The sequence below is a fragment of the Typopeltis vanoorti genome, chromosome 20, assembly GCF_054136105.1.
Source record: "Typopeltis vanoorti isolate ZY-2024b chromosome 20, IOZ_Tvanoo_1.0, whole genome shotgun sequence".
In the NCBI taxonomy this organism is placed as follows: domain Eukaryota; kingdom Metazoa; phylum Arthropoda; class Arachnida; order Uropygi; family Thelyphonidae; genus Typopeltis; species Typopeltis vanoorti.
Window position 1 is genome coordinate 91,143,279 of NC_143568.1, and position 12,478 is coordinate 91,155,756.

General features: G+C 35.3%; 1 protein-coding gene across 2 annotated transcripts in view; it reads left to right on the forward strand.

Moving 5' to 3' along the window:
* LOC150095642 (leucine-rich repeat and WD repeat-containing protein 1-like) overlaps positions 1 to 12,478 on the forward strand; it is a 154,362-nt gene that overhangs the window by 117,701 nt on the left and 24,183 nt on the right. For both annotated transcript variants that reach the window (XM_090410281.1, XM_090410282.1), the window contains one exon: positions 2,853 to 3,020. In XM_090410281.1, the coding sequence (XP_090266407.1) occupies positions 2,853 to 3,020 (168 nt within the window). The remainder of the gene's footprint in view (positions 1 to 2,852; positions 3,021 to 12,478) is intronic.

Consider the following 12,478-nt stretch of genomic DNA (forward strand, 5'->3'; position numbering starts at 1 on the left):
TCAGCCTCTAATTCTTAAAAAACTTCAATTGTACGAAAACTATTTTCAAATTGTTTCTGTGAAACCTCTTTTGGCTGACTATCAATGGTTAAATTTTCTTCATATTCTTCAGGATCTTCCCGCTTTGCATCTAAATTTAGCAGGTTGGAATCACTCAATTTTTTAGAATGAGATTTAATTAACTCTTGAACGTTATCATTGAAGGGGAGAAAGAAATGAAGGATGTACGAATCGGTCGCCAACACGCGAAATCACATGCTTTATAGATAAAATTTCCCAACTGTTATACAAGCAAAATAGTTACCACTTTAAAACTACAATGGTCATAAAACAGAAGTTAATTTTCTGACATGTAATAATAAACAACTCATCCCAGAAGGCGGATTGATTACCCTATTATCGGAATGGATTCTCCTTTTTGTGGCATGCGCAGAACTGTTGAAGGGTCTCGAATCTGTGAGCGTACTATAGCAGACAACAAATTTTGGCGGTAAAAATTTGGAACATAGTATATATAGTGTACATGGAAGTAGTGTAGTATGCCATTAAAAATAACTTTGTAAAATGTTTGAAATCGGTAACTAAATTATTTCATTCTGGTGAGTGATTTTTTTAAATAGTTAGCCATAAAAATATAGATAGAAAATTTTTAAAATCTGTAACATTTATTTTAAAATGTATAAATATAGGTGCACTAATGGAATTTGGAAATCGAAAAAAAATTATGCACTAATCAGGGGTGCACTAATTGAGGGATTACTGTATGTGGGATGAACTGTCACTGTAGGTGAAACACAGGAGCCTGACTCAGATTGAGTTTTAAAGCAAAAAAAAGTAATTTAATTAAAAGTAATCATGAGCTGTGATCTGAGACTTTGAGATGAAACATAGATGACTGAAATATACAAATATGATGCAAGACAAAATGAAGGAGTTGGAAAATAAGAACCATACCTTCGAGACTCATTGGCAAATGCTGAAGAAAATAGGCAGTCATGGAAAAGAAGGAAACATATCAAAAGTTCAGTATATATTGTGTGAGAATTCAGAGATAAATGTAAGAAAGCAAAGCATTATGTAAAAGTAGCTCAACAGAAGTCATGGACTCCAAAACATTTCTCCAGATGTTCTGGAGCATGTTAAAAAAAAAAAAAAAAAAAAAAAAAAAAAAAAAAAAATCAAGGAAAGATTTCTGTAAAAGGAATCAGAGATGATAAAAGTTGACATGAAAACTGAATATAAAGATATTCTAGCTGTTTGGAGCAATTACTTTGAAAGATAATTAAATGAAACAAGCAATATCAGAACAGTTGTATTAAATGTTCAAGAGGAATGCAATTAAAAGTATCTAAGGTAGCAAATTCCATTAAAAACCTGAAATGTTGAATGGCAGCTAGAGTAGATGATACTTAACCAGAAATGCACAAATATATTATTATTATTAAGAGAGACCTCCAGGCAGTCAGGGACTCATCGAAGGAGGCCACATACAACACACACCAGCTATCATACTTATTCTTGAATTCATTCACAGTGCTTGCACTCACAACATCCAATGGCAATCCATTCCAATCATGCACCACCCTCTGAGAGAAAAATCTAGCCCTCACCCCTTCTTAGAGGCATTCATTCTCAGCTTCCATGAATGCCTTCTTGTCCTTTTTCCAACTCTTCATAAAATAAAATAATCCATCAACTGAAATCCTGTATGAGCCTTTCAGAAGTTTGTAAGTCTCAATCATATCACCCCTCTTTCTCCCATTTGCTAGTGTCTGCAATCTACAAATTCTTAATCTGTCTTCATAATCAATATTCCACAATCCTGATATCATTTTTAGCCCTCTCCTTCGCACTCTCTCCACTGTATCAGAATCACAACGGAAACCAGGAGACCAGACCTGTGCACAATAGTCAAAGTGAAGTCCTATCAAGACCTTGTAAAGAGGCAAAATGACATGCTTATAATTACATGTGAAAGTTTGTTTCAGCATTGCAATTATTTTTTGAGTTGTATATGAAATCTTTGCTACATGGCCCCTGAACTTCCTATCTACTAACACTGATCCCTAGCTTGATCAGTTTTTCTAGCATGATCCCACCAATATAATATGACATTGGATATCTAATCATGCCAAAGTGAATGACTTTACATTTACTGACATTGAATTGACATTCATTTTCCCGTGCCCACGATTCCAGCCTATTCAAATCATTCTACAAGTACTGCATATCAGCAGCATTCCTCATATCTGTAACATGCTAACTATCTGTAACATTAGAGCATTCAAACCAATTTTAACTTGTGGATCAGAATGCTGGGTGAAAAGTATGAGGGAAATCAGTAAGTTAGAAATGGTTATAAAAAATAAAACAAGTGAAATATGAACCTTGTAAAACATTTATTTCTCTACAAAATCAATCCCCGTTGACATTTATATATTTGTCCCATCACTTTATCAGTTTCAGAACCAGCAGCATAGAATTCTTTGCCTGTTGTTTCAGACAATTCCACACCTCATTTTCAATCTCCTGATTATCAGTAAAATGTTTGCCACCAAGGTGCCATTTCAAAGGGCCACACAGGTGAAAATTGCTTGGGGATGAGGTCAGGACTGTAAGGTTGAAGGAATTGCCACTGAAGTTCTTGAATTGACCTTTGCATGTCAGCTGACTTCTGGTACAGCATCATGTAATTTTACTTCAGTTATCTGACACTTCATTAACAAATAAATGGTAGATTGTTGTAATAGACATATGATAACGATGAGTGTTTTTTTTTTTTATGCAGTGTATATTTCTTAATAAGTTCTGTAAATAGTTTAAGATCTGTTTTTTTTTTTTTTTTCCTTCAGCTCTAAAAGTTGCTGCTGGAGGCAGAATTTACTTGTGGAATTTAAAGTATACCCTACAGAAAAGAAACTTGTTTGATCTAAAATGTCAAAAACTTGCTATTTCTATCGAAAAAAGGTTTGGATGGAGTAAATGTGATACTTGTTTCCTTGGTCTTAATTCTTCTCCAGGTAAAAATATATAAACACTAACTTAGTCTGTTTAGTTTTAAAATTTTTACCAATTTAAAACAAAGTTTTGTTTATATTATCTAGTTTTAATGGATAAAAAAGGTGGATAGTGTTTTGATCACCATCCCATAAACTTACTATTTTTAAATTTTACTTCATTACATTCCTATTTCATAAAAAGATTTCCTCTGTTAAAGAATAGAGAAATCTTTTAGTCTTAAATAATTAGTGCAAACTTTTCTCATGATCCCAAGTCTTAGTCCCAAACTCAAAACGATGCTGAATTTTAAAATATAATAAACGTAAAAAAAACTCATTTATAATTCTTGATTGTAGTGAAAAGGGAATCCCCAAATAACACACATTCTGACTCCCAAAGTTGTGTTATTTGGGGTTCCCTGGTACACTACAAATCAGTATAATATTCACCACCATCAAGAATTATCAATGAGTTTTTTTTTTACATTTATTATATTTTAAAATTCAGAATCTTTTTGAGTTTGGGACTCAGGGGGGCTTGAAATCATGAAGTGGAATGAAAAGGATTATGTTTGTTCTTCAGAACAAGATTTCCAATTTATCTCACCCTTAACCCATTTAAGATACTAATCTTTTAGGTTGCAATGAAAACATAAATAAAATATATGGTACAGAATTCCAAAAGAAAACAGATAAGATTCCTTGTTTCCTTTTTTTTTTTTTTTTTTAATGTCTTCATATTTTGAAATATGATAATATGTTAGTCACCTGTAGTTTTAACTTTAAACTGAAAAAGATTTAAAATACATGGACCCCCATAGATACAGTAGTGCAATCGATCTGAAAAGAATGAACTGATTGCAAATTGTAAACACGATTAAAGTATAATAATAATTGCTGAAAAAGAAAGTAGAGCCATCTTAAGAGAAATCATGGAAGTTAACTTGCCACTGACAACTTCATCAACAACATAGACCTGATCAGAGAAACCAAAAAGCAAATTGATATCAACAGCCTATAATCCCACCATGTTATGGTATCCTCAATATTCACAAACAGGATATCAGATATCCTGTTACATTCAGTCATTGATTGACATCATTTTAACATATTATACTTAACAAGAAATTATATTCTTATTTTAATCTTTTACTGAATGTTTGCAGTTGATCACCAGCCTCTATATACAAGAATAGTTGTGAAGCTGCATCAAAACTTCGATTACTTTAGCATATTTCTTATCAGAATATTTGTCAGCTTTACCAAAGGCATGCACAGGTCATACTGCTTCATGCAGATTACTTGTCTACATTGGGATCATTATATACAACTGATATGTAATAAGCTCTTATTATATGTTGATCTGGCCAACAATGTTTAGTGTATCTGCTCTCCAATCAACAGGCTGTGAGTTTGAATCCCACTATGGGCATGGATGTTTGTGATTGTCTTTAGGCAGGAGATGAATTTCATTGCCTAGTGCAAGACCACCCACTTATTGGAGGCCTGAAGTTTCTTGAAAATTGTCTATTTTTTATTCACTAGAGTAGGGTTTCTGGACTGTTTAAAAATAAATTTAAAAAATACAAAAAATATATAAAATTAATAAAAATAGAAAAATAAAACCCTTAGACCACTCATGGTACTGATGTACTATTAGTACAGGTTTATAAACAAACTTTTACAGGTGGGAATCACATAATATGCAAATGTACCACATTCAGCCCCACCGAAATTGCTAACAGGCTAGTTTCTCTCGATGTTCAGGAATTCTTTGAACATTGCATCAGAACTGTATTTTTAAATAGAAAAAAAAACATTATATTCAAACCCATGGCTCACTGGTGATTGATTGTTTCCATTTATATTATACCGAAACCACCAGGGCTACAAGACTCTTGCTGGCCTCTGTGCTATGCATGTTGAAAAACCCAAAATTACATGAGGGAAAAGGTGCTATCACTTCCATATGAGACCAGCTGACTCACACTTTTTATTGAGATCTTATACATGTCCCTCTCATACTACAAACAGGAATTAAATCACCAATTAAAAACCAAAGAACATCGTTTTTATGAGCTATGCTATAGAGGCAATCTCTATAGCATAGCTCATAAAAACCTTCTGGTTCAGTACTTTGAGGAGAAGGCTATCTTTAGCTGCCATAACTCAGAAGAGGTACTGTTTGTTCATTACATAATAGTGCTTTCATTTTCTGTCCATACATATCTGATATTATCAGAAGATTGGTTTCTGATATTCCACATAAACTAATTTGCATTTCTAGATGTTGTAATAAAATTGAAATATAAGTAGTTTTTTGTATACTGATAGATATTTTTGTCTTTTCATCCAGTGATGAAAATTACAAAATTGATAGGCATTTTTATCTTCTCATCACTTTCCAGTACACAAAAAAAAGCATAATGATTTAATAAAAATGAATCAAGACAATTATAAATGATGTATTGTCTCCTAAACGAAAACTCCAGAGCTATTCAGCACTCTCTCCAGTCCAGAGGAATAAAATAAAACAAACGAAAAAAAACTAACTTCCAAATTATCTCTACCATGCAGTAGGCTATTTGCCTTGCACAAAGAAGCTATCTTTCCACAGTAATTAGCAGAATGTACCCTGGGTTTTATTCTGCAAGCATCTTAGAGTTTACAACTGGTACACCAATGGAATGTATATGGGTCAAACAGGCCAATTCCTGGAAATGAGACAAAATGAATATGAATGAATATGTCCACAAAAAGAACACACACACATCTGAATTTTCAATACATGATAATTGCAGAAACAGAAAAAATAAAGCAGATGTCCTAAGTTCAAGTGGTGAAAAGTATTTTCCTTTACTCTAAAGCACTTGTACTGGTTTCAGAGTCCCTCTTGAAAGCCACTGCATTGCAGTTTCATGGTAGGGCAGTTATAATCAACTGTTCACATATGTTCAAATAGATTTTAAGCTCTGCATGTGTAATGGCTAAACAAAAATTATTAAATATTATTAATCTCATATTTAATATTGTTTCATTAAAAAAATTAATATATCTCAGTAGCATTACCTACCTTTGTTTTGGACATTTTGTATTGACAGAAGTGTAAATAATTCTATATAAGTTTTTTTTTTAATGTGACTCCCATCTACAAAAAAGTAGTAAACCTATAGCCCATTAGCAATGTGGGTGCACTAATGTTTGTTCATTTTTTACATAATCCAGATACAGGAATTTTTGAAGCCACTTCAGCCATACATTAAGTGGGAGCAGTGGTCTCACGCTAGGAAATAAAATTCATCTTCCACCTAAAGACATTCACAATATCAGGTAGAGTGATGTGGGAAGATATCAGAATGGGGAACTGGTCAATGAGACATATTTGTTCCTACAGTCCCACAGAAGGTTCTACTTAGAAGTGGAGAAAATTTTTTAGGTGTTTGTTGGAGATCTAAATAGCAGAGTAAGAAATGATTGTCAGACATACAGAAATATTTTGGGAAAATTTGGAAAAAAGAGTAAAGCTAATAATAATGACAAATACCTGTTGGATTCTGTTCAGGATATGGACCTGTTATTACTAACACGATGATTCCAACATAAAAATGTGCACAAATTCATGTGGAAAGAAGAAGCAAGGAATAAGAAAAGTCTCATTGACTATGATATTGTTGATAGTGATGTTTTCTCACTGATGCAGGACACTAGAGTGTACAGAGGATTTGAAGTTGGAGTGATCGCAATTTATTCTTGAGCAGGATAAAATTGAATTTCATATTAAAAAGAAGAACATGTAAGAAAGTTTTAAAGGAATAAAAGTTGAGCAGCTCTCAGGTATGAAATGTACACTAAAATACACAAACATTATTGAAGAAAAAAATGAAAGAGTTTGAGAACAGGAGCCAAACTTTGGAGATTCACTGGTAAGCCCTTAAGAAAATATTGATTGATTCAGCCAGAGAGGCATGTTGTGAGGTTGTCTGCAAGGATAGAAAATTCAGAACTCCATGGTGGACACAGGAAGTTAAGGAGGCAGCGAAGGAAAAGAAGAAAGCATATCGAAAGTTCCTAGTGAATAAGTCAGCTTGTGCTCTTAGAGAGATAAATGTAAAAAAAAACTAATCAAAAGTCATAGGAAGACTTTGGTAAGAACATAGAAAATAAATATCAGAAATGTGGCAAAATATTCTGGAGGCTGGTGAAAAAGCTCAGCAATGGAGGAAAGAGTGCTGTAAAAGGAATTAGAGATGATAAATGTGACATGAAAACTGGAGAAAAAGATATCTTTGATGTATGGAGTAATTATTTCAAAAAATTGGTAGATGAAACAAGCAGTGCACAGTGGTAAAAAAATACTCAAAAGGCATGTGACACACCGACAAACACATCCAAATGAACTTTTTCCCCAGAGCGAACAAAGACGCCAACTCCGAAGACAACTGGAAGAAAAACGCCAAATGGAGACAACAGTTGGATCATAGACTACAAACAAACCAAACTAGTGCAAAAATCAGGTGATGCCACTATGTAGCCACCAAGGAGACCACTGTGCATCACTGCATAGGAAACGTGAAAACCCTTGTGGTCAAATCTATGCCTCACAGAACCTTGCATATCCACTTCACCAACATCCGTGGCCTCAACACTCCAACCTTAATAGTGTCTACTACCATCTGCAGTCCACCAAAACCACTTACTCTTTTTAACATAAACTCAAATCTCAACTTTCCCCAGCACTATCCATCTCAACCTTCTAAACTATACACCATTTAACTCCTTTTGACCCAAGGGTGATGTCTGTACATATCCGCTCTGACATACCCTGCCAGAGAACACTTTACCTAGAATCGCCCAACTTTGACCTTCTTTGGTTGAAAATATCCCTCCCCCACTCAGTCAAATTCATCTGCTGTTTCTATTGCTCTCCTAATACCACCAACCACTCTGAGCTTAATTTCCTCTCCTTAAAAGTTGATTTTCTTCAGTCCCACTCTTCTAACAGTGAAATCATCCTCCTAAGTAATTTTAATGTCCATAACACCAACTGGCTTTCATCTTCCACTTGTACAGATCCTGTAGGCCAGTGTTTCCCAAAGTGGGGCCTACGTCCCACGGGGGGGGATTAGAAAATGATGTTGCATTCATCACCGATACACCCAAAAAAATTCACCATCGTCGATGTTGCAACCTACTTTCCGAGAATAAAAGCTGACATCACTAGTAGAATAGTCAACATAAATACAGTATCAAGAAGAACTCTCAGAAAAGCAAAATGATGAGTCTATTAGAAATTTATTTAACATAAAAGGAACAATGGCATGGCTTTCTGACGAGACAGAAACATCATCATCATCATCATCATCAAATTCCTGCCATGTACCCTCAAGGGGCATACAGGATATGACAGTACTACATGAAAAAATTACATCATTACTAACTTCCTATCTACAATTTTCCTCCAAATCAGTCTGTTACCTGTCAAGACTCCAACATTATCAGATCTTATATTTCTATCATCTAAGGCACTTTGTACCGTATCAATCCACCTATATCTTGGTCTTCCTCTGGGTCGTTTTCCTGCCAACCTGGCAGAGAACACTTGTTTTGCTAATCTTTCCTCTCCCATTCTATTTAAATGACCATACCACCTGAGATTAGCTCTGCTAACACATTCCTGGATGCTGACAATGTGAAGTTCTTTCCTAATATCCTCATTTTTAATATGATATTGCCATTGATGCCATCTGTTCATGCCTCTAATCTTTCTCAGGACTCTCATATCTGTGGTCTCTAGTCTTTGGTCAAGTGTTTTACTTCTGACCCAGCTCTCAGATCCATAAGTTAAAACTGGTTTGAACACTGTCTTGTATACAGCTAATTTAGTGTTCCGACTAATTTCTCTCTTATTCCATATGAATTTATTCAATTGACTTCCCACCATACCAGCTTTGCTGATTTTGTTGTCTATTTCTATATTTAATTTACCATTTTCAGTAAAAATCGTGCCTAAGTAGCTGAAATGTTTTACTTGTTCCACAGGTTCTCCATTCACAACACAGTTGACATTTTCAATGATTCTGCCAATTTCATTGTCTTTGTCTTTTTATTGCTGACCTTCATACCATATCTATTACAACAGCTATTCAATTTAGTCAGAGAATTTTGCAGACTTGTAGCGGATTTATTTAGAAGTATAACATCATCCGCATAAAGCAAAGAGCTGACATTAACATCTCCTATTTTGATATCAGGTTTTATGCCACTTTCCTTCATAATGTGATCCATATAGATAATGAATAACAGAGAGGATAATGTACAGTCTTGTCTCACACCAGATTTAACATTAAACCATCTTCCTGTACTTATTTCAATTCTAACTGCTGACTTACAACTCAAATAAAGACTAAGTATTGCTTGATATAATGCCCCATTGACACCATATAACTGCAGCGTATTGAATAGCTTCTCTCTTGGCACCTTGTCATATGCCTTTTCCAAATCGACAAAACTTAAATACAGATCTTTGTTATATTCCCATGCTTTCTCGACTATTTGTCGTAAAGTGAAGATTTGATCCTGACAGCCTCTATTTGGCCTGAATCCAGCTTGTTCTCCAGCTTGTTCTTCACCAAGCTTTTCTTCCACAATTCTTCTCAACCTTTTCTCAAGTATACTTGCATAGATCTTGCCAGGAACACTCAGTAGGGAAATACCTCTGTAATTCTCACATTCAGTTTTATTTCCCTTTTTATATATGGGTACTATGAGAGCTCTACTCCAATCATCAGGAATTCATCCCTCTGTCCAGGCTTTCTGAACTATGCAGTGCAGCCACTGTAAGACTTATGCCACCATACTTCAGCATTTCTGGTCGAATATCATCTACTCCTGCTGCCTTTCCACATTTCAAGCTTTTGATGGCTTTTTCTACTTCAAGTATGGATATGTATTCCTGACTGCATGGCTGGTCAGTGTTTTTTATCACTGTGCTATCATCACTGCTTGTTTCATTTAGCAGTTTTTCAAAGTAGTTACTCCATACTTCAAGGATATCTTTTTCTCCTGTTTTCATGTCACCTTTATCATCTCTAACTCCTTTTACAGCACTCTTTCCTCCATTCCTAAGCTTCTTCAACAACCTCCAGAACATTTTGCCACCTTCTTGATATTTATTTTCTATATTCTTGCGAAAGTCCTCCCATGACTTTTGTTTAGCTAGTTTTACACACTGTTTAGCTTTCTTACATTTGTCTCTGTATTCTGTAAGAGTAAAAGCTGACTTATTTGCCAGGAACTTTTGATATGCTTTCTTCTTTTCCTTCACTGCCTCTTTAACTTCCTGTGTCCACCAGGGAGTTCTGATTTTTTTATCCTTGCACACAACCTCACCACATGCCTCTCTGGCAGAATCAATCAATGTTTCCTTCAGAGTTTGCCACTGAATCTCCAAGGTTTGATTCCTGTTCTCAAACTCTTTCATTTTCTTTTCAATAATCTTTGTGTATTTTAATCTACAGTTCACATCCGAGAGCTGCTCAACTTTTATTCGCTTTAAAACTTTCTTACATGTCATTCTTTTCAATATGAAATTCAATTTTATCCTGCTCAAGACTAAATAGTGATCGCTTCCAATTTCAAATCCTCTGTACACTCTGGTGTCCTGCACCAGGGAGAAAACATCACTATCAACAATAACATAGTCAATGAGACTTTTCTTATTCCTAGCCTCTTCTCTCCATGTGAATTTGTGCACATTTTTATGTTGGAACATGGTGTTAGTAATAACCAGTCCATGTCCTGAGCAGAAATCCAACAGATATTTGCCATTATTATTAGCTTTGCTCTTTTCTCCAAATTTTCCCAAAATATTTTTGTATGTCTGACAATCATTTCCTACTCTGCTATTTAGATCCCCAACAAGGACCAACTTTTCCTTTTTCATTGTGTCAGTTGCTTTTTCTAAAGCGTCAAAAAATTCCTCCACTTCTACCTTAGTAGAACCTTCTGTGGGACCATAGGCACAAATAAGTCTCATTGTCCAGTTCCCCATTCTCATATTTGCCCACATTACTCTACTTGAGACTGACTGCCATTCAAGAAGATTAGCCTCGTATTTTGTGTTGAATACTATGGCTACTCCTTCTTTTCCTTGATTGTCATTGCCTGAATATAACATTTTGTATTTATTGCTCAGAAAGATCTCACCAGTTTTTGTCTTTTTTGTTTCAGTCACCCCTATTATGTCGATCTGGTACTTATCTAATTCCTCAGCTAGCTCCATTTCTTTGCCATGCAGGCTTCTTACATTGATAGTACCGATCTTTAACTCTGGTGATGTTGAGTTGGGGTTTGTTTTCAGATTTGTTCCAGTAGCTGACTTTTCGCTGTTCGCCCTGGTTCCCTGGCAAAAACAACGAGGGCCTTATTTAACCGGGCGACGCCGCAGCCGGCATGAAATTTTGTCATGTTGTACCATCATTTTTTATTTTGGTTTAACCAATAAGAATACAATTTGGTCGGCTAAATCCCAAATTGCCAGCCCATCCTCGTTCGTTCATTATCAAAGTAGATACCCAACAGGGTGCACCATGAGAAGGTAAGGATTGGACATTGGGTCAGAAGCCCTGGTCGGTTCTCCGCATTCCTTTAAAGGCTATGCGGAGGTCTCCTCTCAGTTATACAGCTTTGACTCTTAAGCACCCCGAAATTCAACTAGTTTTGCAAAAAAAAATACTGTTGCCCTTCCCATTGTCATATTTAGTTGAATGTGGTTTTAGTGCTGTAAATGACTTGTTACTGAAAAAAAGAAATCATCTGGATATCACAAACCATGGGGATTTCAGATTGAAAATGACTAAATTAGTACCTCAAATAAAAACTCTTTGCTTCAGACATCAAGCTCAAGGATCGCATTAACTTCGATTTTCTTTCCCCGAGTTCAGTTCAATTTATGTTTTATAATGTACAAAGTGTAATATAAAATTTATATTCATTGAAGAAAGTCAAATTAAAAACAGTTTTACCTTTGTTCCTTTTTTATTTAAAGTACCTATTTTTATTATACTTTTTCCGAACTTGGCTATTATGCTGGGGGGGGGGGCATCAAAATCTTTGAGGCGTTGAGGTGGGGCATTATCCAAAAAACGTTGGGAAGCACTGCTGTAGGCAGAGATGCTGAAACATTTGCCATCACTAACGACCTTACACAAATTGCTCACAAGCCGACCAGAATAATAGGTAATCTGAACCACTCCCCAAATACCCTAGATTTCTTCCTTACCAATGACCCTTTCAAATATGCAGTGAATGTAGTGAGCCCACAGGATAATTCTGACCACAACCTAGTGGTCATTCATTTCCTTCCCCATGCAACAACACTTACACAGTCACTCTCACACAAGAGTAGTTTGGCATCATCATCATCAAATTCCTGATATATACCCTCAAGGGGTGTTTTATAACAGTGCCAAATGGGACAG